We start from the raw sequence: 21,675 nt of genomic DNA on the forward strand, positions 1-21,675 counted from the left end.
TGCTGACAAATCTTTCTTTCTCTTCCATCTTCCTTATAATACAAAACACTTTTAGGTAGGAGCTTTGCATTTTCAGCTGAGTGCCACTTCAGTGATTGTTTCTTTAGTTCAAACACTTTGACAGAGGGAAACATCTCCTCACTTTATCTCAGAAAACACATTCTGCCAGTAAGACCTTTTCTTATAAGATCAAATATGTATTAACCTTAGTTTTCAATCAGCACCTTCAATATCTGGTTTACGATGGGAAAAACGTGTTTTTTTAAATATATATAGTTATATATTTTATAATATAGTTTGGAACATTGTCAGGTGGTAGTTAAGCGTGCAGATGTGTCATTCCGGTCAACATAACCATCAGATGGTACCAGCAGGTGATCAATCCTGAAGGATTAAAAACATGATTTTGCAATTGTCCCAGCAAAAATAATAAGATTGAAGGAGGACTTACTTCATGGAGGCAGAACATGGTTTCAAACACACCCTTCTTTATCAGTTCCTCCAGGTTTTCTGATTAATAACCAGGAAAAATCAACATCAGGGAACTCAAAATATTAAAACATCGTTAATTGTCAAAATAGAGGTGATAATATAGAGTTCTTTGAAATAAATCACACTCACCTCCTGTGTTGATGAAGGTCTGATGAAGGATGAAATGGACAATTCGGATCCTGGAGGAATAATAAATGTTGCAGTAAGAGAAAAAACCCCGGGCAGGATCCGAATGAGTAGTTTTAAACAGCATGAATAATGCCGACTGCACAGGTGTTAGTATGCACCACCCACAGACCCACCTGGCTCTCACACAGAACACAACATTTTTTCATAAAACATTTTGGTTGAATCCACATTTCCCAGCTCCAACATATACTATAATATACTCCATATATTGTGTTGAGGGCATGACACAAGTCACCAGGGCTTGAATGAACACTTTCATTCACGTAGACAGTGAGGTGACTGGTGATGAATCTGCATCAGCTCCAAAAAGTGTGTTCAGCCTTATTTTTTTATCAAGTTGTATTTGGCTTGTTGCATTATTGCATGGTAGGGCACACAGAGCAGCAGAGGTGGGACCAAGTCATTGTTTTGCAAGTCCGAGTCAAGTCTCAAGTCTTTGTGCTCAAGTCCGAGTCAAGTCTCAAGTCAGGATGGGCAAGTTCAAGTCAAGTCCATTCCTAAACTTTGACAAAACGAGTCTTAAACAAGTCATTGTGCTTTTCACCAAATGTAATGACATCGATCAACAGAATAATACTTAATAATCAAACTGCCCTTTATTAGTCACATTAATAATTTAATAATCAATTTTCTCTCTGCTGGTAAAGTAACGTGTTTTATTTTATTTTAAGAGGGATCAGTAAGGCAAGGCTACCGTGACGTTTTGATTCAGAAGGAGTTTAATTGATAAGATCCCTGTTGTTGAGGTAACCAGAATGTTTATTTCCACTGTGTACAACATGTTATAAGGGACCCACAATGTATCTTTATGCAAGGGATAATGTGCAGCGAGGCGGTCTCTATGGGGAAAAGAACACCTGCATCTAGATCCCTCTGCAGGTGGTACTTTAAGTATATTTTGATGCTAATACTTTTGTACTTTTACTTGTAACATTTTGAATGCAGGACTTTTTATTGTAACAGAGAAATCCTACACTCAGGTACTTTACTCAAGTACAAGATCTGAACTTCCAAAAGAGTGGTTACCACAAAAAAAACCCTGCTCTGAAGGTTATTTTCATTTTACAAACCCTGCACTAAGCTTTGCTTTCTCCAATATTATTGAAATGCAGCCAGATGCTGCTTCTTTTTTCGGTTTTCGCTAAATGTCTTGACTTTTTCCGACGCGCTTGCATTTAAATTCGGCTCCCCGTGTCCCTGTAGCTGGTCTGTCCAACTACACCTGCTGTCTTTGGAGCGTCTGCCCCCCACCCTTCTTTCACATAATGGTATGATCCAGGTGTGTCTTCGCATATGATTGGCCGCTTGGTGGCTCAGCAAAATAAAGTCCCGCCCCTGCCTGCAAGGATTCTCAGCAAGAGTAGGAGCAGCTGAAGATTCTGCTCTCCCCGACGGGAATCTGCTCTTCTAGCAGCATCTTGCAATCGGCGTGCTGGAGACCCTTAATTAAATTGTCAAGTCACCTCAAGTCAGAAGGCTCAAGTCCAAGTCAAGTCATTGGTGTTCAAGTCCAAGTTGAGTCGCAAGTGTTTTGTGAGTCCAAAGTCATCAAATTGTCGAGTCCAAAATCATTAAATTGGTGACTCGAGTCTGACTCCACACCTCTGCAGAGCAGTACTATCTGTTTAAGAAAAAAAGCAAGGAAGTTAAAGCAGTGTTGTTGCAAAAAGTTGCTGCAGACTTTCATTAGGAAGAATTTTATGAAGCAGCCAGCATTCATCTGATGCCCTCTGATCAGTGTTCATACAGGAACAAATATGCTGTTTCTCCTTAAACAAGGACTTCGGTCAGAGCAGTGATACAATCAAATCTATATGTATATGTTTATATTACCTGGTAGCCTGGGTGACAGAGCCCCTTACATCTCCACACCAGTTGCAGGAGTCAGAGACTTTGAGCAGGTATTGGTAGTCTTTGAACATCTCATTGGGAGCACGGATGCCAAAAAACACTTTGTCATCATGTTCAATCCTCTAACACACAAAAACAGCACACACAATAAAGGACACCGTCTTCTTTGATTCATACAATTCTTATCAGTACATCGAGTCAGGTGTCAGGTCACAGTGTTTTAAAGAATTGTCTACGGTGTTGTTGAGTGTATGTAAGTCGCTTTGGGTAAAAGCCTCAGATAATGATATGTAATGTGTAACGGAGGCAGACTCACTTTAACTGTGATGTTTTTCTCTTCTAGCTTCTGTATGAAGGCTCTCTGTCTCTGAGCCTTCTGGTCCCTTTCATCATCCACCTGATGGGCCACCAGTACATAGTCATATGTCTTCTGGGTGGGCTGTTCAAAAAACACAACATATTGTTCAACATTGTTAAGCAGCTCAAAATAAGTATTAGACTTAGTTTGGTCCAGTTAAAGGAAAGAGAAAAATAAAACAAATGAAAGATGTTAAACCTCAACTGTAGACAGTCAAATGCATTATAGATCTTTGCAAAAACAGGTTTTGGTCAAACATTTCTGCATTGCTTAATGGAATACTCACGTCTGATTGGTCCATTTGGACATTCTATGGTGCAGCAGACTTTTACTAGAGATGCTGTAGGACCATATACAATCAGCTGAGAGAGATTTGGAAAATTTTAATAAAAATAAACTAATGTTAACATTTGACCAGGGTGAGCTTGCGCTGATATTCTTTCTGACGACTGTTTGGTCCAACCTGGTATCACGGCTAGACGTGAACATGTCCCGTTGGTCCACTGGGAGAGGTCAGGATTAGGCCTGTCGCGATAATCAATAAATTGACTTATCGTACGATAAATAAAAATGGACTCGATAACTTTTCTGAGCTCGATAAATTGCCGTTTACATAAAGATGTGACCAGCATTTTAGCCTGGAGCGCTGTGGCTGCCAGGCGCGCTGTGAGGGGCGGGGCTGACACACAGCCAGGTCAGGACACTCCGCGTGCACGTGCAGCAGCGTAGCAGCCAAATTAATAATATAGCGACAAGCGGGAGACAACGTGTGACTTACTCGCGGGGAATTTAAAGTGAAATGGAATTGGTTACAAAACCTAACTACACATCTCGATTCTCCGGTGTGGCAGTATTTCGGATTCAAACCAAATCAACGAGGCGAACCTACGGACTTGAATTAGCCGGGCGGTGTGTCGCATTGGTTTAAAAAAGGTAGCGACAAAAGCAGGCAATACCACGCATTTTAAACCACCTAAAACACAACCACCCCATTCCGTTTTCCCAGCTGGGAGCAAACACGGCAGCTGGAGATGGAGAGCCCCCGCCCGACAATGCAAACATGTTGGTGTTCCTGGCTCGAAAACTTAGAAAAACAGATTTGGATATGGCCTGTTGAGGCATCTGGGTCTTTGACAGTGGACTGTACACTTGACTGTTGTTTTAAGGAGGTTTTTTTTGCTTGTGAGATAATATGTGCTCATATTTATTTATTTATATATATATATATATATATATATATATATATATACACACACACATATATATATATATATATATATATATATATATATATATATATATATATATATATAAATGAGAGAGAGAGCTCTGTTTTCCAGCCTGACTATTTAATTTATTGTTTTGGTTGTGTGATTTAATTAATTTATTATAATTTAATTAATTTGTTTTATTTATTATATATAATTTATATATTTTAATATTATTTCACATTTCATTTGCAATGTTGAATGTTCAATAAAAAGTTATGTTTGAAAGGATGTACTTGAATTATTATTATATACTATCATTATGTCTTAAAACGGTGCCGACAATATTATCGTTTATCGCAATAATTTCCAGAAAAATTTATCGTCCAACAAAATTAATTATCGTGACAGGCCTAGTCAGGATGACACAATTTCATCGCCTCAAAACGTCACAGGATTGTTAACCATTGGAGAAATACCCGGACGTTGACAAGCAAGCCTCTATCACGACTTTTGGGTTCACTATAACACAACATTTTGTGGGGAATACGAAGATTTGTTCAGGTCTCACCAGGGAAATGTATATATACTGGTCTTCAACCTTCCTAAATTTTCCCACACCACGCCGCTCCTCCGCTCCCTTCACTGGCTTCCAGTAACTGCTAGAATCCACTACAAGACAATGGTACTTGCATACCATGCTGTGAATGGATCTGGCCCTTCCTACATCCAGGACATGGTTAAACCGTACACCCCAGCACGTGCACTCCGCTCTGCATCAGCCAAACAGCTCGCTGCACCCGCACTACGAGGGGGACCCAAGTTCCCATCAGCAAAAACACGTGGGTTTGCTATCCTGGCTCCAAAATGGTGGAATGAGCTCCCCATTGAAATCAGGACAGCAGAAAGCTTACACATCTTCCGGGGGAGACTGAAAACTCATCTCTTTGGACTCCACTTCGAGCGATAGAATTACTAACAAAACACTTATATACTAATAAAGGACTGGCTTATCTAGAGCCAGTTGAGTAGCACTTGAAATGTGTTAGCTCTATGAAACCTGATGTACTTATACGATTCTGTTTTCTTCAAGTGTGTATCTTGTTGGTCGAATGCACTTATTGTAAGTCGCTTTGGATAAAAGCGTGAGCTAAATGCAATGTAATACATATATTTTCTTCATACATACATACATTCTTCTCTTGCATACATATATTGTCTTTATACATGCATATATTATTTATAATATTAAATGTAAACATTGAATGAATGTGCATGAGAGCAACAATTTATAAATATGAGCATTAAAATATATGAATATGAGAAGATATAAAAATGTGTGAGTGAAAAACTTATAAATGTGTGAGTGACAATGTATGAATGTGTGCATTGAAATATGATAATATGAGAGCTGAATGTGTGAGTGTAAATATATACGTGTGTGAGAGTGAAAATGTATGTATGTAAAAGGAGAATGTACGTGTGTAAGAGTGAAAATATATGAATGTAAGAGGAGAATATATTTGTGTAAGAGTGAAAATATATGAATGTAAAAGGAGAATGTATGTGTGTAAGAGTGAAAATATATGTATGTATAAGGAGAATGTATGTGCTTGAGAGGACTAGTATGAATTACGGGCCTGTACGGCCCCTCATATTGGTTACGCTAACAGTTCACGAGCGTGCTACACCAGCATGTTTTCCTCTGTGGTTGGGGAGGAGCATTTGAAGACAGACTAGAAACATTGTCAGCCCAGCCTGTTAGTATGGACGCATTCTCTGTTGAGATGGCCACATTTGTTCTGCACTGTGCACTGTTGGTACAGCCTCATCAGTCTGCGATGTCTGGCTTAAGGAGGAATGATTTATCAGCTGAGAACTGCTATACAACATCCTGTCTGATGTATGTGTCATAGCGTGGTGCTTGCAAGCATACCCACTCATCGAAGCTGGGCTCTGTCCCAAGAAGCAGGTTTGGATGTTTACACATTTAGATGTGTGCAGGTCCATGTTTCAGATTTGGCTCAACTCAAAGTTACACCATGATAGAACAGAGAGCACAATCAATAAGATGCAAAGACAGGGCCCGGTCTAATGTATGATGACGGAAGGGCCTTTAGGATGACACTCTCTGTTTGTCTAACAGCACCACACGCAGGTTTCTCTGTCCATGCAGGGTCAAAGAATCCTTTCATATGAGCAGATATATTCTCTGTTTGCATGTTACTGATGACACTTATACTTACCAATGAAGGAAGTAAAGGCTCTGTGCTGTAGCCCTCCTTTTGTCTGTCCGACAGCTCAAAACTTTCCTGTAACACACAGAAAATAAATAACGCAATCATCCTCAAGTGAAATTCATTATCGTTGAAGCACACTGCTCTGGTGTGACAAGTGAGCTGGCTCAGGTTATTGCTTCATAACACACCTTACCGACTATCTTTTCTAACTTCATGACTCTTCTCCCCTTATGCTGTTGTTCAATTAGGTAAGACTGTGAGCCCTGGATCTCACAATTAAGAAAATGAATATTTGATATATGACGGGTCACAATCATCTTTCAGAAGTAAAACTAGTCAGCTGGGGCATCATTTATAACGCCGCGCGTAGGATTTACGTGGGAAGATTGCTTACGTAGTAAAAATCCCAAAAATAGGTACAGAAATGTTCAGATTCACCAAACATTGTGTACCGGTGAGGAAAGTGCGTGCAGCACTTCCTACGCCGGTTTCCCTTTATAAATCACAATCGACTCGAAATGCGGTGCAGCTTTTGCGGGCTTCACGTAACGCCCATATTTGCCTATAAATAGTCAAAGAAACGCCCATTCATTCATTCATTTAGACTGACTGCATGAAGAAGATAGCAGGAAATGACGACAGAACAGCTAAAAAAGACATCTCACACCGTGTCAGATTTTGGTTATTTTGGGGAGGTCGAGATAAATCATATTGTTTGGTGGATGCACTTTGAACCAGAGTAGCAGCATGGAGGTCGGATCGTCACCAAAATAAATAAATAAGTGTTCCGAAAAAGGTTCATGACAAAAAAAATACACATAGCCTTCCTCAGGCAGTGTGTTTGTGCCGGGGACAGGAGACACCCTCTTGATGAGAAATTGTAAGAAATGATCGGGGAATCCCTCTGGAGTGGAGTCATGACGACTGGATCTGAATTATGTTTTCGTATTTGGTGGTTTGTGTCCCAGCTGTCGATCAGCTGCGTCTCCACTGCAGCAACTCTATATCCACCAGTTAAAGGAAATACAACTAATGTGTTGTGTTATATTAGCTGTACAATTTATATGGTGTTCTTAGTTTCCATACTTCCTGTGTTTTAAGAGCGACTTATCAAGTCTTAGCAAACGGCATAAAACATGATTAAACATGCTAGTACATAAAACCATGCTCGTATCTACAACCTATAGAAATGCACAATGGCGTCAGTTTAGACAACACACTCTCACTCCATAATCGTCCAGGAGCGTTTGGTCCGGGTCCCTTGGCGTGCAGTTGTGACATGACATTTGATGTAATTTGATGCGAGAAATATGAGTTGTTATTTCAGATTATGTGTGCAGTGGATGAACATGATCTTTAGTTTGCTAGTTATTACGAAGATTACTTCAGGAAATCGCGTTCATAGAACGTTTTCATTGTTACCAAGGTGGTTGCTAGGGACGCTGCTATCGATATTATTTCTGTTATGTTGTGTAACTGTTTAATGGTGTTATCTTTATTGCTACCCCTTTCCCGGTCAATGTATAGATGAGTGTAACACCTACGTCACTTCCGGGCAAAAATTACGGCCCCGCCCACTTTTGGGGGAAAACAACGCTGTCATTTGAATGGCGGTCAATACACATTCTGAAGTTTTTCCCCATCACATTTCTGATCGGTTTGGCAAAAACTTCAGAATTTGTATTGACCGCCGTTCAACTGACAGCATTGTTTTCCCCCAAAAGTGGGCGGAGCCGTTATTTTTGCCCGGAAGTGACGCATTTGTTACTCTCATCTATAGTGTTGGTCCACAGCGCAAACGTATTAGTTTAACAAAATCCGCATCTAAAGATACGTTATTTTCCCCTGTGCAATTCCAGTCTCACATCTCACATCACATATTCATTAACAAATACCGGAAACAGACCGAAAACATTTAAAAAATATATACTTTATTCCGAGTGTGCTTGCTTTTGTCTTTGAAAGTCATCACATAACGGCATTGTAATACACGGTTAGGCTGCATTAAATATTACATATCTGCCATAGTTCTCTATTTATAGAGCCCTGATGAGAAGACTTCGAGACAAACATGAGGAACTGCCGCCAACACTGAAAACGTGACGTGGATCATAAATATATCGGCAATTAAACAACATCTTACATTTCTTTTCACACAATACGTCTCCTCGCAGGATCAACACTAATTCGGCTGACTTTTATATTTGATCCAATTGGTAGATAGGCTGTACATTTACACCATAAAGGTGCACAGCTGATAGAAAGGGACACCTGGTGGTTAAAGCATGTTATTGCATTTCATTATTTTTATTATTAGATATCAATAGGATCCCTATAAAGTATATTCATTACTCGTTATTCTCTACTAATAGTTAATTAAAGACTGTATATAATGACTATTTTGCACATCCCTTTCAAGATTTCAAGATTTTCTAAGGTTTATTGGCACATATACACAAACGGTGTAGTTATGCAATGAATGAAAAACTTGGGTCGCAGGTTCCTCAATAGTGCATTACAAGACATTTATCAATATTTGTGCATACCTCCAGCAATGTTAACTATGTTGAAGCACTTATTTTAACTGATATTATACATATGTATTATACTCTTATAGGATGTATCTAGATATTTCATCTCCGGCCTTGTCAGGTATTGAACAATCAATAAATAAAGAACACAGAATTATTAAATATAAAACACAGAATTTGAGTGATTATACTAAATGATTTACAAATAAACACCACTGCATATTTACAACTGTTACACATGCTGATGTAACGCAAATGTTTCCAACTTGGGATCAATAAAGTATAACTTATCTTAAGATGATCGATGGCTACTGCCATATTTGCAAAATTTGCCTCTGAACCTTGACAAGTGCATGTTTCAGGCTTATCAATTAATGTAATGTAATGTTATCAATTAACAACAGGAGGGGTCACAAACATAAGACCAGCTGTTAAATAAAGCTCTTCTGACATGGCTGGAATGTGTGTATATTATATTAATGCTGCCCATTATGGGCACAAGCAATTTTCACCCATTTATTAATTATATGTTTTAAATTTGAGTCTTTCCTATCCCCTAAACCCCCAGGGATGTACACAGTATACTGGCAACTTCTTATGGGAAATACGAAAACGTCTTTTAAAACTACAACTCCCAGTAGAGACGTGCCATAGATATAGAACATGTTGCGAAACACAATAGCCAGCATGTGTAGTTCTGGGGACGGGGTGGGGGAGGGGGGGACGTGGTGGACCCGTTCAAATCCAGTTTTGGACAGTCTGCCATGGTTCCATCCCATCAAGCAGGTAGCACAATCTACCTGCATTGCATTACTCTAAACGTGTAATAACGTGCTTTAACCAGTAGGTGGTTTGGGTTAAAAAGCTGTCAAGTTTACAGTGTTAACAAAATAAAATATACTGCTGTTTCTAGTTTAGTTTATGACGGATATATTTAGTTATTGTTTTGATATTTTTAACACAAAAGCGATGGAAAAAACCCCAAAGCAACACAGGAAAGATGGTCTTAACATGACCTAGCGGTCTAGTAGTTAATAAAAAACAATAATATCAAAACAAAATATTACTACTAACTTTATTGTGAAATTCAAACTGAACGGTAAAAGAATAGTTTCCGGTCTATTCTGAGCCCGATCTCTGTAGATAAATAAAAATAAAGAACTACAACAGATGTGTAATACATTTAATGCAGCCAAACCATTTATTACAATGCATGCATGCATGTGATGACTTTCAAAGAGTAAAGCAAGCACTGCTGAATAAAGTATGATTTTATCTTTTACAAAATGTTTTTTTTTCATATGGAATGCAGTTGGAGGTCAACCAATCACAGAGCTTGAGAACTAATCACGGGGTTTGTCAAACAGAGCAGATGGTGTAATCCTAAACGATAGTTGGGGATTCTGGGTAGTGTAGTGTCTTCTGCCATCCTTTACTCGGAAAAAATATTTGTTTCTCCGAATCGAAGGGGAAAAATACAAAAGCATTGCACACAATTTAAACCAATCAATGTTGTGTAATTAACAAGGATAATCTGGTGTTTTTTAGTCGATGAGTAGTGCAGATATCACTGTAAAATCAATCGACAGTAAGGGGACTTATTTCCGGGTGTACAATTCTCCGTTATCCAATGGGAATGGATGCTCACATTGCCTTTAAGGGCAGCCGACACAAACGAATGCCGTGCTTCCATGAGCGTCAAATCCCGCAGCAGATGGGAATACATTGCAATCAGTTGAAAGCTATTTGCGTCCCGTTATGAAGCTGAAGGAGCCTCGGAGCGTCACAACTGCACGCCACGGGACCCTGACAAAACGTCGCTCCTGGACGATTATGGAGTGAGAGTGTGTTGGTTTAGGCGTAATTCTGTCCTCCTGCTTACCGCATCATTTATGAGAAAACATTTCATAACATTAACACAACATATTCGAGGTGGTTTTAAATAACATATCCGTATTTTTTTTTTTCTCCAAGTTATGTTTTTGTGTGCACTGAGGAGTCGCAAACAGGCGTTTGTTAAATCATTTTAAGATTGGCTTTAATCAATGTTTGAAAAAATGAATTCTTCAGATTAATGAGGTAACATTTTATTTATGGTATTATTTCCACATATTTCTCTCCATTCTTCCTTCTGCCAACGGTGTCGCAGTTTCTCTAAGTGCGTACGCATGGGTTAGAGTTTGCGTGGAGGACCGCACGTTTTCCCGTCAAGTTAGTATTTTATAAATCGCAAACATTGCATAGAAACTGGCGTGCGCCATTTTTTGAGCGTATATCCCTTTATAAATGAGGCCCCTGGACTTTTCAAGTAACTTTTTAAATGTACAAATCTTTACAAAGATCTGTAGAAAGTAATTATGAGCTAAATAATATATGTATTTTTTTCCCCATATAGCTCCAACGTTATCGTTTTTTTTATCGGTACTGGAGAAATGTAAAATATATATATAAAAACAGCTTTCATATTTATTATTGCTACATAAAAGTTACCTACATTTAATCGAACCAACTCTGTTTCTAACTTGCAATCTCATTATTCTCGCTCTGTGTGCGCGGCAGCTCTCTCTCACGCTGCAGCGTCGTGCACACAGAGATCTGCGCAGCATTCAGGAATTACCCTAACTAAGGCCCCATGTGGACAATGCTCGTTTGCCATTTGTTTTTCTGCCTTAGCGCGGAAACACAAGCAATTATCCGAATAATCTGTCCGAACACTTGGCCAAACATCTGGCCAAGAGGCATCATATTCATTTGGAGAAATGCACAGTTTTCCACTTCAATAATTTGTAGCTCTGTGCCACAAATTTGAGTAACGTAATCACGTCAGGTGTGCAGTGGTGGGAGAAGTTAAGTACTCTATGGGCTTAAATATGTCTCATAATTATTTGTGTGTAAAACACCATCCACAAATGCATTTAAAAGATTTGCAAACTCACAAATACATTTGCAAGTGTAAAACGCATCTGCAAATACGCTAAATATTTTCACAAATAAAAAAAAGATCTGTAAATATCTCTTTAACATTTACAACTTTCGATCAGGCATTTGTGAATCCATTTTGTATTTGTCGACCAAAAATGCGCTCAAATCTCTGCTCGCGGATCTCACATTTCTGCTTGTGCATCGTCTTTTTACACACACGGAATTTTTTTTACACACACGGAATTTTGAGACATATTTTGCGCCGTTCTCCGCTAAAATCTACTCGTGTCACTCGGTTATTTTCGGAAACCACGTGATGGCCTGCTGATGACGACATTTCCGCATGATTTCAAATTAAGAGCCTGATGGTTTGTTTAATGCTCTGTTTTTTTATTATAATGAACAGCGGAACGTTAGATGCATTCTTTATCACCATCATCATCATGTTATAGTGATACAGTTAGTTTGTGTTATTGGTTCAATATACAGATGTAGCGATTCATTTCAGACAGTTTGAAACGCGAGGGCCGTGATTGGTACGTGATCTGCCCTTGATCAAGGGAAAACCTCCAGCTTGACTTGAGACCGCCCCCGTGATAGATAAATGTAATTATAATGAAGCCAGCTGCAATGGATCATTGATCCACCAGGGGGTGCAGTGGGGTTCCACACTGGAGCTCATGTGAAATAAAGTGAGATACAGTACGCTGGATGTACAGCGGAACTTTGTTAAGATCCATATGTCACGGATATCATACTACTGTGCTAAATAAGAGACATGTAATCATTTACCAAACATCACCATGTTGTTATTTAACAAAATAATTTTGTTATTCGAAAAAAACGAACGGGAGGAAATGCAGCCCGGCTCTCGATTTTTTAATCATCATCTTCACCACAATCATTTATGTTTATGTTCGCCGAATTGACATGAAATCACTGACACATATGAATATACTGTATTCAACTTCATTAAAACGTTATTAACGTGCCTAAACTCAGTAATTCACCAAAAATATGTATATTTTAAATGGAGCTTCGTCGGTCGATCAGGATCCCAAAGTGTAGCGGAGGGATCCTCATCTGGATGAAGGGTGTTATTTTCCCCATAAGGAACAAGTCGCTGCAAATTATCCCGCTTATTACATGGCCACATTCTCAACAAAGTAACGACATGACTCCCAATATTAATTGAAATGCTTTTATGGATTTAGAAAATGTTTTTATTGATTTAAAAAATAGTTGTATGTATTGATTTAAATTGACATGCATCCGCTAAGAAAAATAGTCCGTTGTTACCGTTTTTTAAACAGTATGAATGAAACGGCAGCTCTCAGCTGTGTATTTACACAACTAATGGCCCATCAACCACAGCTCTCTCCCCCCCTCCCCCCCCTGATCTTTCTTCTCCAGCAGCTAAATTAACAGTAGGTTACTCTGAGTGACCATAGACTGTATGTGACAAGCTTACAGTTAGTGACGTAACAACACCATAAAAGCTGGTGGGTTGAAAGCAATACGGGAGGTAAAAATAACTAGAATAATTGTGATTTATTTATTGTGGCTTTTATGTTTTTAGGTATAAAATGTTATGTAATTCAGGCTTATAGTTCACCCTTCTCTAAAAGCCTTCAACAATGACAATATTCATTGTAATTTAATAAATCCTTCCAACACACATTGTAAAAAATAGCCTACTGTAAGTTAAGAAATCATTCTAATATGTACATCTTCTGATGTAACAACAATAACATTATAAATAGTAACATAGCTGAACATGGTATTGCACATTTAGCTTTGAGTGTTACTGACCTGAGATGTTTTTATTACATGAATTAAGGTGACTGAGGCTTTTTAACATACAGGGATGCAAACTCATCAGGTATGAAAAAGGTGACAAGGATCCGAGCCCCCGGCTCCCCCACCCCACGGAATAACAGAGGATTTTAGCAGTCAGAACAACTAAAGCAGCAGTGTTAATAATAACAGAAACGCCAAAGAGTCACATCTAATAGAAATATATAAAAGCATTTATTTTAAATTGTGGAGCAGTCAGTTTATAATTTTGGCAGCACTGTTGAGCATTTTGAAAATGTATTTTCATGCCTCTGTGCAAGGCTTAAGTCTTTTTATCTTTATAGCCACATGGTGTAAAGTAACTAAGTTCATAAACTCAACAAGTACTATACTTGGGCACAATTTTGAGATACTTGTACTTTATTTAAGTATTTCAATGTTTTGCTACTTTGTTCTTCTACTCCACTACAGTTCAGAGGTACATGGTGTACTTTGACTCCACTACATGTATTTAATACCTTTAGTTACTTCACAGGTCTGGATTAATTAAGTGAAATATAATCAAGTGTTAAATCAGACTTTAGTTCCACCTGGAGTAAATCCACAAGCTACCCTGCAGTATACAAAGTCATTCAAACTAGCTGCACCTTTACCAGCTTTGAGAACACTTTCATGATCAATCATTATAAAACATATCATATCTATTATTCTGAAATGGACCAATCTGCACAATTACTACTTTTACTGTCGCTACTTTCACTATATTTTGATGATAATACTTTTCTACTTTTACTTGAGGAACATTTTGAATGCAGGACTTTTACTGTAACAGAGTATTCCTACATTCTGGGACTATTACTTTTACTCAAGTAAAAGATCTGTGTGCTTCTACTTTTACTCAAGTACAAGACCTGAGTGCTTCTACTTTTACTCAAGTACAAGATTTGAGTACTTCTACTTTTACTCTAGTACAAGATCTGTGTGCTTCTGCTTTTACTCAAGTACAAGATCTGAGTACTTCTACTTTTACTCAAGTACAAGACCTGAGTACTTCTACTTTTACTCAAGTGCAAGATCTGAGTACTTCTACTTTTACTCAAGTACAATATATATATACTTATACCACCTCTGTTTATAGCCTATGAAAAAAACTATTAGAAATAGAAGGCTAAAGCTAACGTTAGCAGATAGTGACAATGTATGCTAGCTAGCTAGCTCAACGATTCCTTAAATAATATTGCCACAGAAAAACTTTTCAGTTCACATCACGCTCTGCCGCTCCGACAGGGAGCTCTGCTCTGAACACCTGAACAGCCCGTTCTAACAGCTGTTCACCAGCGGTCCAGTCTGTGCCACAGTGACTCCGGACGCACAGTTAATATTAACGAACGCACCCGTAGGTAATGTAGCTGCTGAAGCTAGACCATCATCTCGGAGCAGCAGAGCCTTATTATACATCCATGAGCAGAGCCGACAGGCAGGAAGACTCGAGCACACAGCTCGTACTTCATTATAATATATAAAAAAAGAACACCATGCGTGTCATGATGGCACATAACAGCTCACGGCCACAGATTACTCCGGGTCCCAGCCCCCCCCATACCCCAAAAATATTTGTATTGCAGATCTACATGAATCACGCAAACGACTTATTTTGGATTCAAAACGGCGAATTTCGCCGAAAGGTGACAAGTTGGCATCACTGAACATAGACAGAGCATAACTGAAACATAACATCTGAAACGATGTAACAACATAATACACTTGTGGGGATGCTTGGGATGTGAGGAGTGAGGGACACGGCTTAGAACGGGCGTGTCGCCTGGCAGGACAGGAGAGTGTGTGCACCAGTCTGCCTTGATCTATGAATTCATGTCCGTGACACTCACTGCTGCCCACAGCTGTTTTACAGAAGGAAATTCCTTCACTTCATGAAAGTGTTTTAACCACACACACCTCTACACACACATGACGGGTGTTATTTTCCCCATAAGGAACAAGTCGCTGCAAATTGTCCCGCTTATTACACGGCCACATTCTCAACAAAGTAACGGCATGACTCCCAATATTAATTGAAATGCTTTTATGGATTTAGAAAATGTTTTTAGTGATTTAAAAAACAGTTGTATGTATTGATTTAAAAAATAGTTGTATTGATTTAAATTGACATGCATCCGCTAAGAAAAATAGTCCGTTGTTACAGTTTTTTAAACAGTCTGAATGAAACGGCAGCTCTCAGCTGTTTATTTACACAACTAATGGCCCATCAACCACAGCTCTCTCCCCCCCTCCCCCCTTGATCTTTCTTCTCCAGCAGCTAAATTAACGGTAGGTTACTCTGAGTGACAAGCTTACAGTTAGACACAACACTGTCATTGAAAGTGACCCTCAGTTAGTTGACTTTTATGTTAAACTGCTAAATTCGTTACTGATAAAAAAGGGCTTCTACTGTACCTAATTACCTTAACACTAGAACCGCCAGAGGTTTTTGTATAGGCCTACCTAAACCCGTCAAATCCCGCTATTAGAATGCAATTTTTAACATAGGGTGCTACATAACACACTTTCAGGAAAAGTCACGGACTGGGAGACTTTAATATTTTATTGAAAAAAAGTTACATTGCACACACACAACACACATCACACAAATTGACCCGATTGGCGGTTCTAGTGTTAAATAAACTCACCAATTAATTAAACCAGTTCAATACGCATTATTCGTATTCTTATCATTCTTTATGAGCGCAGAAATAGTCTTAAAATCAGATCTGTTTTTTAAATGAAATCTGACGGCAGGCAGTTAGCTCTGATCACCTATGATAAATGCGCCGCACCTAATCGCTGGCCATTCAGCCACAGACACTGTTCGAAATGGGGGGGAGCTAGGGGGAGCTTGGCTCCCCCGAAGAGGGAGGGAGCTCCCCTGAAGGCTGACTTTGAGATAAATAGGGGGAGCCCAAAACAATCGTGCATATTTGTGTCACACAGATTAGAAATGTTGAGTTTCTGTAAATAACAGTTCTTGAAATAAATAATAGTTATTGTTCATTACAGTTTCTGAATATTTGTTTTATATTTGTGAATATGTCTGGGTGTTGCCATCTGTACGTGGCGGCGCTGCATTCTTACTTACGTTGCTATGGTTATGGCGGTGATGCCGGCGCGGTATTTGAAATGTTCATATTGATATTTTTTTAACTCTGGCTGTGTAATAAAAAAAATATGGCAAAACGAAAACAGCCAAGCGTCACAGCTTTTGGATTCACAAGCAAAGAAGCGAAGGAGTCTAAAAATGACAACGTGAACGGAAAACAACTTTTAGTTGGCCGGCTGTAAGCGGCGTTAGGGTCAAGCTTGACAGCTCCACACCGAGGGAGAGGCCTGCCGATGCGGAGCCTGAAGAGGCTTCAACAACGGCCACATCCGCCGGCATAGTGACACCGTCTGTATTAGTAGAAGAGTGTTTTTATAGCAATTGATCGCATCCGCGCTGCTGCGCCAGTCAACAGAGCGTGCGTGTGACATATTTAGTAGCAGGATGTGCTCTGAAAAATAGGGCTCCCCGAAAGCAAATGGGTAATTCGAAAACTGACAGAGCTCCCTCTATACAAATCAAACTGTAGACGGTGTGAAAGCACCTATTGTTTTAAATAATGGTCGGAATGTGACCTGTGAGCCTTCTGAATTACCGTGGGACAGCACATTCTAAACTAAAATGTTCAATCAATAAAGTAACATCTTATCTTATCTTAATAATATCTTCATATTAATAATAATAATAAATCATACAGTATGTGTCCGAAAGGGAGCAGGAGGAAGCAAACACAAAAATATACTGCATATTAAAGCAAACGATTGTAAAGGTTAAAGTATGAGCATAACAAATAAAGAAGTGTAATGTAAACATTTACATTATGATTATTTAATATATAAAGACTATATATTATTGAATTACAAGATTAGATATACTTTAGTTGATCTAAAATATTGATGTGTTCAAATGCTCTTCAAAACACAACTGAAAGTCCATGAAACTTGTCTTTCTGTATTTGTGAATGAAGCGCCATCTCCTGGTTAAAACCTGAAATTGAAAATCTGGCAACGCCCTCTTGGAAAATAGTGGGAGGGCTTAACATTCCTCTATACTGGTCTTTGGCGGGCCGTAGGCAGGAAGCTGCAAGCTGGAGTCCGAAATTCAGTGCTACATCTGTAGCATATATTGAGCACTTTCGTTGATGTTGAAGTACAGGCTATACGCCACTTTCGGGTCCGGGGGGAGCTGCTGGCAGCGAAGCAACCCAGATGAAACTCTTTCTTCATTGTTTGTTGTGTATTCAGTCAAGCGGCCACGGGTCGAAGTTACAAAGCACTTCACATCTTATTAAATCGGCCTAATTTTACCTTACCAGTGCAGTAATAAAGTAATCTGTAGAAAAGCACCGTATTTAGGTCAGCCTTCATAGTAAGGCTACATTAAATGTTATAATATTCATCGTGTCCTTTCTACTGTATATGCATATATTCCTGTCTATTGCTTTCATTTGTATTTAATGTTATTATGTTTATACTTGTTTCCACACATTTCACAATTTGGGATCAATGAAGTATCTATATAACCCCTTGCCCTTATTCCTCCTAGCTTAGCACTTTCTACTTTTGTTGTTATTTTTGTTTTACTTGCTTGAAAGCGCTTTGAGCACCAGGAAAAACGCTTTATAAATGTAATGTATTATTATTATATATGATATCCATCTATCCATATATCTATCTATCTATCTCTTTATCTATCTGTACCTGCAGAGTACATGACTTAAATACATTGTACATATTATATAAATCCTATAATATTTGTTTCTAACATATAATTTGAAAGTGCTTAAAACAAATGTGGGATATTCATTTGATAAAAGTAATTGACAAAGAAATTAACGATTTATGTAGGATACAGAACTGGACTGTAGTCAAGTAAACTTACTTAACACATTCCACATACTTGTTATTTGCGTCAGTGTTTCAATGTTATATTTTATAACCATATAAATTATTAAAACAATTAAAATACATGCCCTACCGTTGATTGTGCACACTTCTGCCTGAAATTAATCTGCCACTGCCAAGCCCACGCACAGTCAATATAAATATAAGTAATTCTATTCTTTCATCTGATTTAACCAAATGCTGTTATAGCTACTGAGTGTTCTAGTTTTTCTCATGCAAAAATGCATAACACAAAAACACTGCAGCCAGTAGATGGCGGTAGTACCCTTGGGGCTTAGAGCGCTGCGCCGTTTTGATACAGTGATCGACTTGGGCTTGGCAGATTTACCTCGATACAAGAGACCAACTTTCAAGTAGGACAACCCGAATCAACCGAATCAACCCCCTGTGAGTTCCATCTTTTTTAAATATGTTTTATTTTATTTAAGATGCAGCGAATGTTTTTTAAATTTCATATTTTAAAAAAGGTGTGTAATGTTTATCATATTTCCCAAATTACTTTTAAGCTAATGCTACCTGGCCACATGCCTGTTAGCCAACACTAGCTAGCTTAACAGATAACATATTCAATGAAATTCTGAAGTAAAATTCCTTTAATGTTTTTGATAACACTTTAACTATAAATTCCACTTTATGTAATTTTTTTTACACTTTTTTTACATAAAATATGTCGTTACATGGACATGAATATGGTAATTATGCTTTCTAGGATTTATGTTGTTCTGTCTATTTTTGAGCATGAAGATAACCCAAATATGTTAGTTGGTTGGTCTACAGACATGGAAAGAAACAGTTGTGTGTAAATATATCCAGCACACTTATCTACCTTATTATCCGGCCAACAAGTTATCTGCACAATTACCTGAAAATGCAAGTAGCGACTTAGTAGCTAAGACTAAGAGTCATATTGGTGAACATTTTTAAAGCTAAGCAGCAATAGTAGGTAGGAACACATATTAACAAAACACCTCCTTGAGCCAGGTGACAAAAATACAAACAATGTGGACCAATGTGAATGACAGTGTTCAGTGTTCCTGTGGGCCATCTAAGCTAATTTACAGATGGCCCTGAGCCCAATAGAGATTGCCCTGAAAAATTTGCGTGGACGAAATGGCACGAAGGGTTTGGGGGCCTCCCCCAAGAAAATAAAAGATTTGTGCAGGTCTTAGATGCTGTCTGGTGCATTCTCTAGACTGAATTATAAGATGAACCACCACAATATTATATTGTACAATTTCAAGTTTGTTTGTTCTTGTTTGTGTTTGTTTTCGCTTGCATGCCCTGCATAGCTATAAGAAATACTTAAGTTGTTTGTCAAGACACTTTCCATCTGATTAAGGCAAATGCCTTCCCAGATGTAAAAAAGTAGAAAACATTACATTCAGTTGTAACTGCCAAAACAAACATTATTTACACTATTATGGCCCCTGTTAAAAATGTTTGTAATGTTATCTACTGTAAGTTGGTCGAATGAATGCTTCCTCATCCGGAAGCTGACCGAGAAGCAGTCGAGAGGAGCCGAGCGCATCCGCGAAGCACACAAAATGGCGACGTCAGAGTTCCCGTTATCCGGCAAATCTAAATCTCTTTGGTCAAAATAATTTCCCTTTAGCGCAATACCGCTTCAGTTGCGCCACTTATGTGACAGACAAGAATAGTCAATTCTAATGTCTAATACTTAATTGAGAGAAAGAGATGTCCTGTATGGGTTGATTGTGCGTTGATCTGTTGGTAATGCCTCGGGGTTCCGTTGGGCATGTAAACAAATGCATAATGCTGCGCTATACTTTGTGGCCTCACCCAGTTGCATAGCGACACTTATTGTTTAGGTGTCTTTTAATAAGCAGGTAGTCATATCATTAGCTAGAACTAGCTGGATCTGATCGATATGGACATAAACGCGAGTGAAGTCTAATCTGACGGGAGAGAGAGATCAGCTGCTGCTGACGAGTCGACACGCAGCGCTGCATGATCACATGCAGCGGTGAGCGGACAAAACACACACTTCAGGTTAGAATATCACACGTAGCTATTTTAATTACCTCTCAAACTACCTAAACTAGTTATAGATATGTTTAGTTTTACTGTCGGGTCACTCAATACTGGATCCGCGAGCTGCATGATACTGGCATAATAGATTGCCCGATCGGGCAACCAGCAGATGAGGCTTCATTGCCCGAGCTAAATACTAGATGGCCCCGGGCCATCGGGCAGTCCTTAATATCGAGCCCTGGTGTTAAAGGACCAGCATAGCCGCTAAGTGAGTTTATGTGATGAGCAAGTTTTTTTCCTGTAAAAATCACGGCTCCGACTCAAAAATTATTCAGTAATCAGTACCATGTTCAGATTTAGATTTTAACGAAATACAGTATGTGAATTACTATGCTCATGTAAACACCCTATCCCAAATATGATCATTACCAGGATAAACTCATAAGCCGCATGAACGGGTTATATTGTCCATTGTGTCATTTAACAACTTTTTGAATTACCTTGGGAAATCCTCAAAGTAATATACTCAAAGTAATTTAATTAACATGCATTCTTTTTCATTGTTGATTATGTATTTGTATCCAATAGAACCTAAAAGATGTAGAGGCACTGGCCTTAAACCTGGTTGAGCTAATTGGCCGAACTATTGGGGCTAGTCCATCCCGTAATGTCACAAATTCTTCTGGAAGAGGGAATTCTCCTCCCGCCCACTCGCTTCCTACTGCTGCCGCTGCTTTCACTCCTCCCCCATGCTGCCCCGCTGCCTAGTACTTCAGGGATTCAGGTTGAGATGGCAAGGTAATTGTTTAAATTGCAAAATATACAGATCTGAAATAATCCAGTTATTCAATAAAATGCTGTGCATTTAACACACCATCTCATTCATTCTTCATTGCTTTAGACTTTTCCCTGGACACTTCGGAAGAGGTCGACCAAGACCAAAAAGAGGCCAAAAAAGATTTGCACATCCTCCAAAACCAAGGATGGTAAAAAGTGTGAAACTCAGTGTTGTCGCTCTGCCAAGGCCATCAAATAAAACTCCAAATGCAAGCACCGACTTGAAAATGATGCGGGCTGGCCTTGGCAAAAAATGTGCG

General features: G+C 38.8%; 1 protein-coding gene across 1 annotated transcript in view; it reads right to left on the minus strand.

Moving 5' to 3' along the window:
- The window catches only part of LOC307030403 (anoctamin-9-like), a 112,017-nt gene that overhangs the window by 71,006 nt on the left and 19,336 nt on the right, over positions 1-21,675 (minus strand). The window contains 5 exon segments of the mRNA XM_079666789.1: positions 452-510; positions 622-671; positions 2,515-2,654; positions 2,849-2,971; positions 6,345-6,410. Of these exon segments, the coding sequence (XP_079522915.1) occupies positions 452-510; positions 622-671; positions 2,515-2,654; positions 2,849-2,971; positions 6,345-6,410 (438 nt within the window).

The sequence above is a fragment of the Notothenia rossii genome (assembly GCF_949606895.1).
Source record: "Notothenia rossii genome assembly, chromosome: 2".
In the NCBI taxonomy this organism is placed as follows: domain Eukaryota; kingdom Metazoa; phylum Chordata; class Actinopteri; order Perciformes; family Nototheniidae; genus Notothenia; species Notothenia rossii.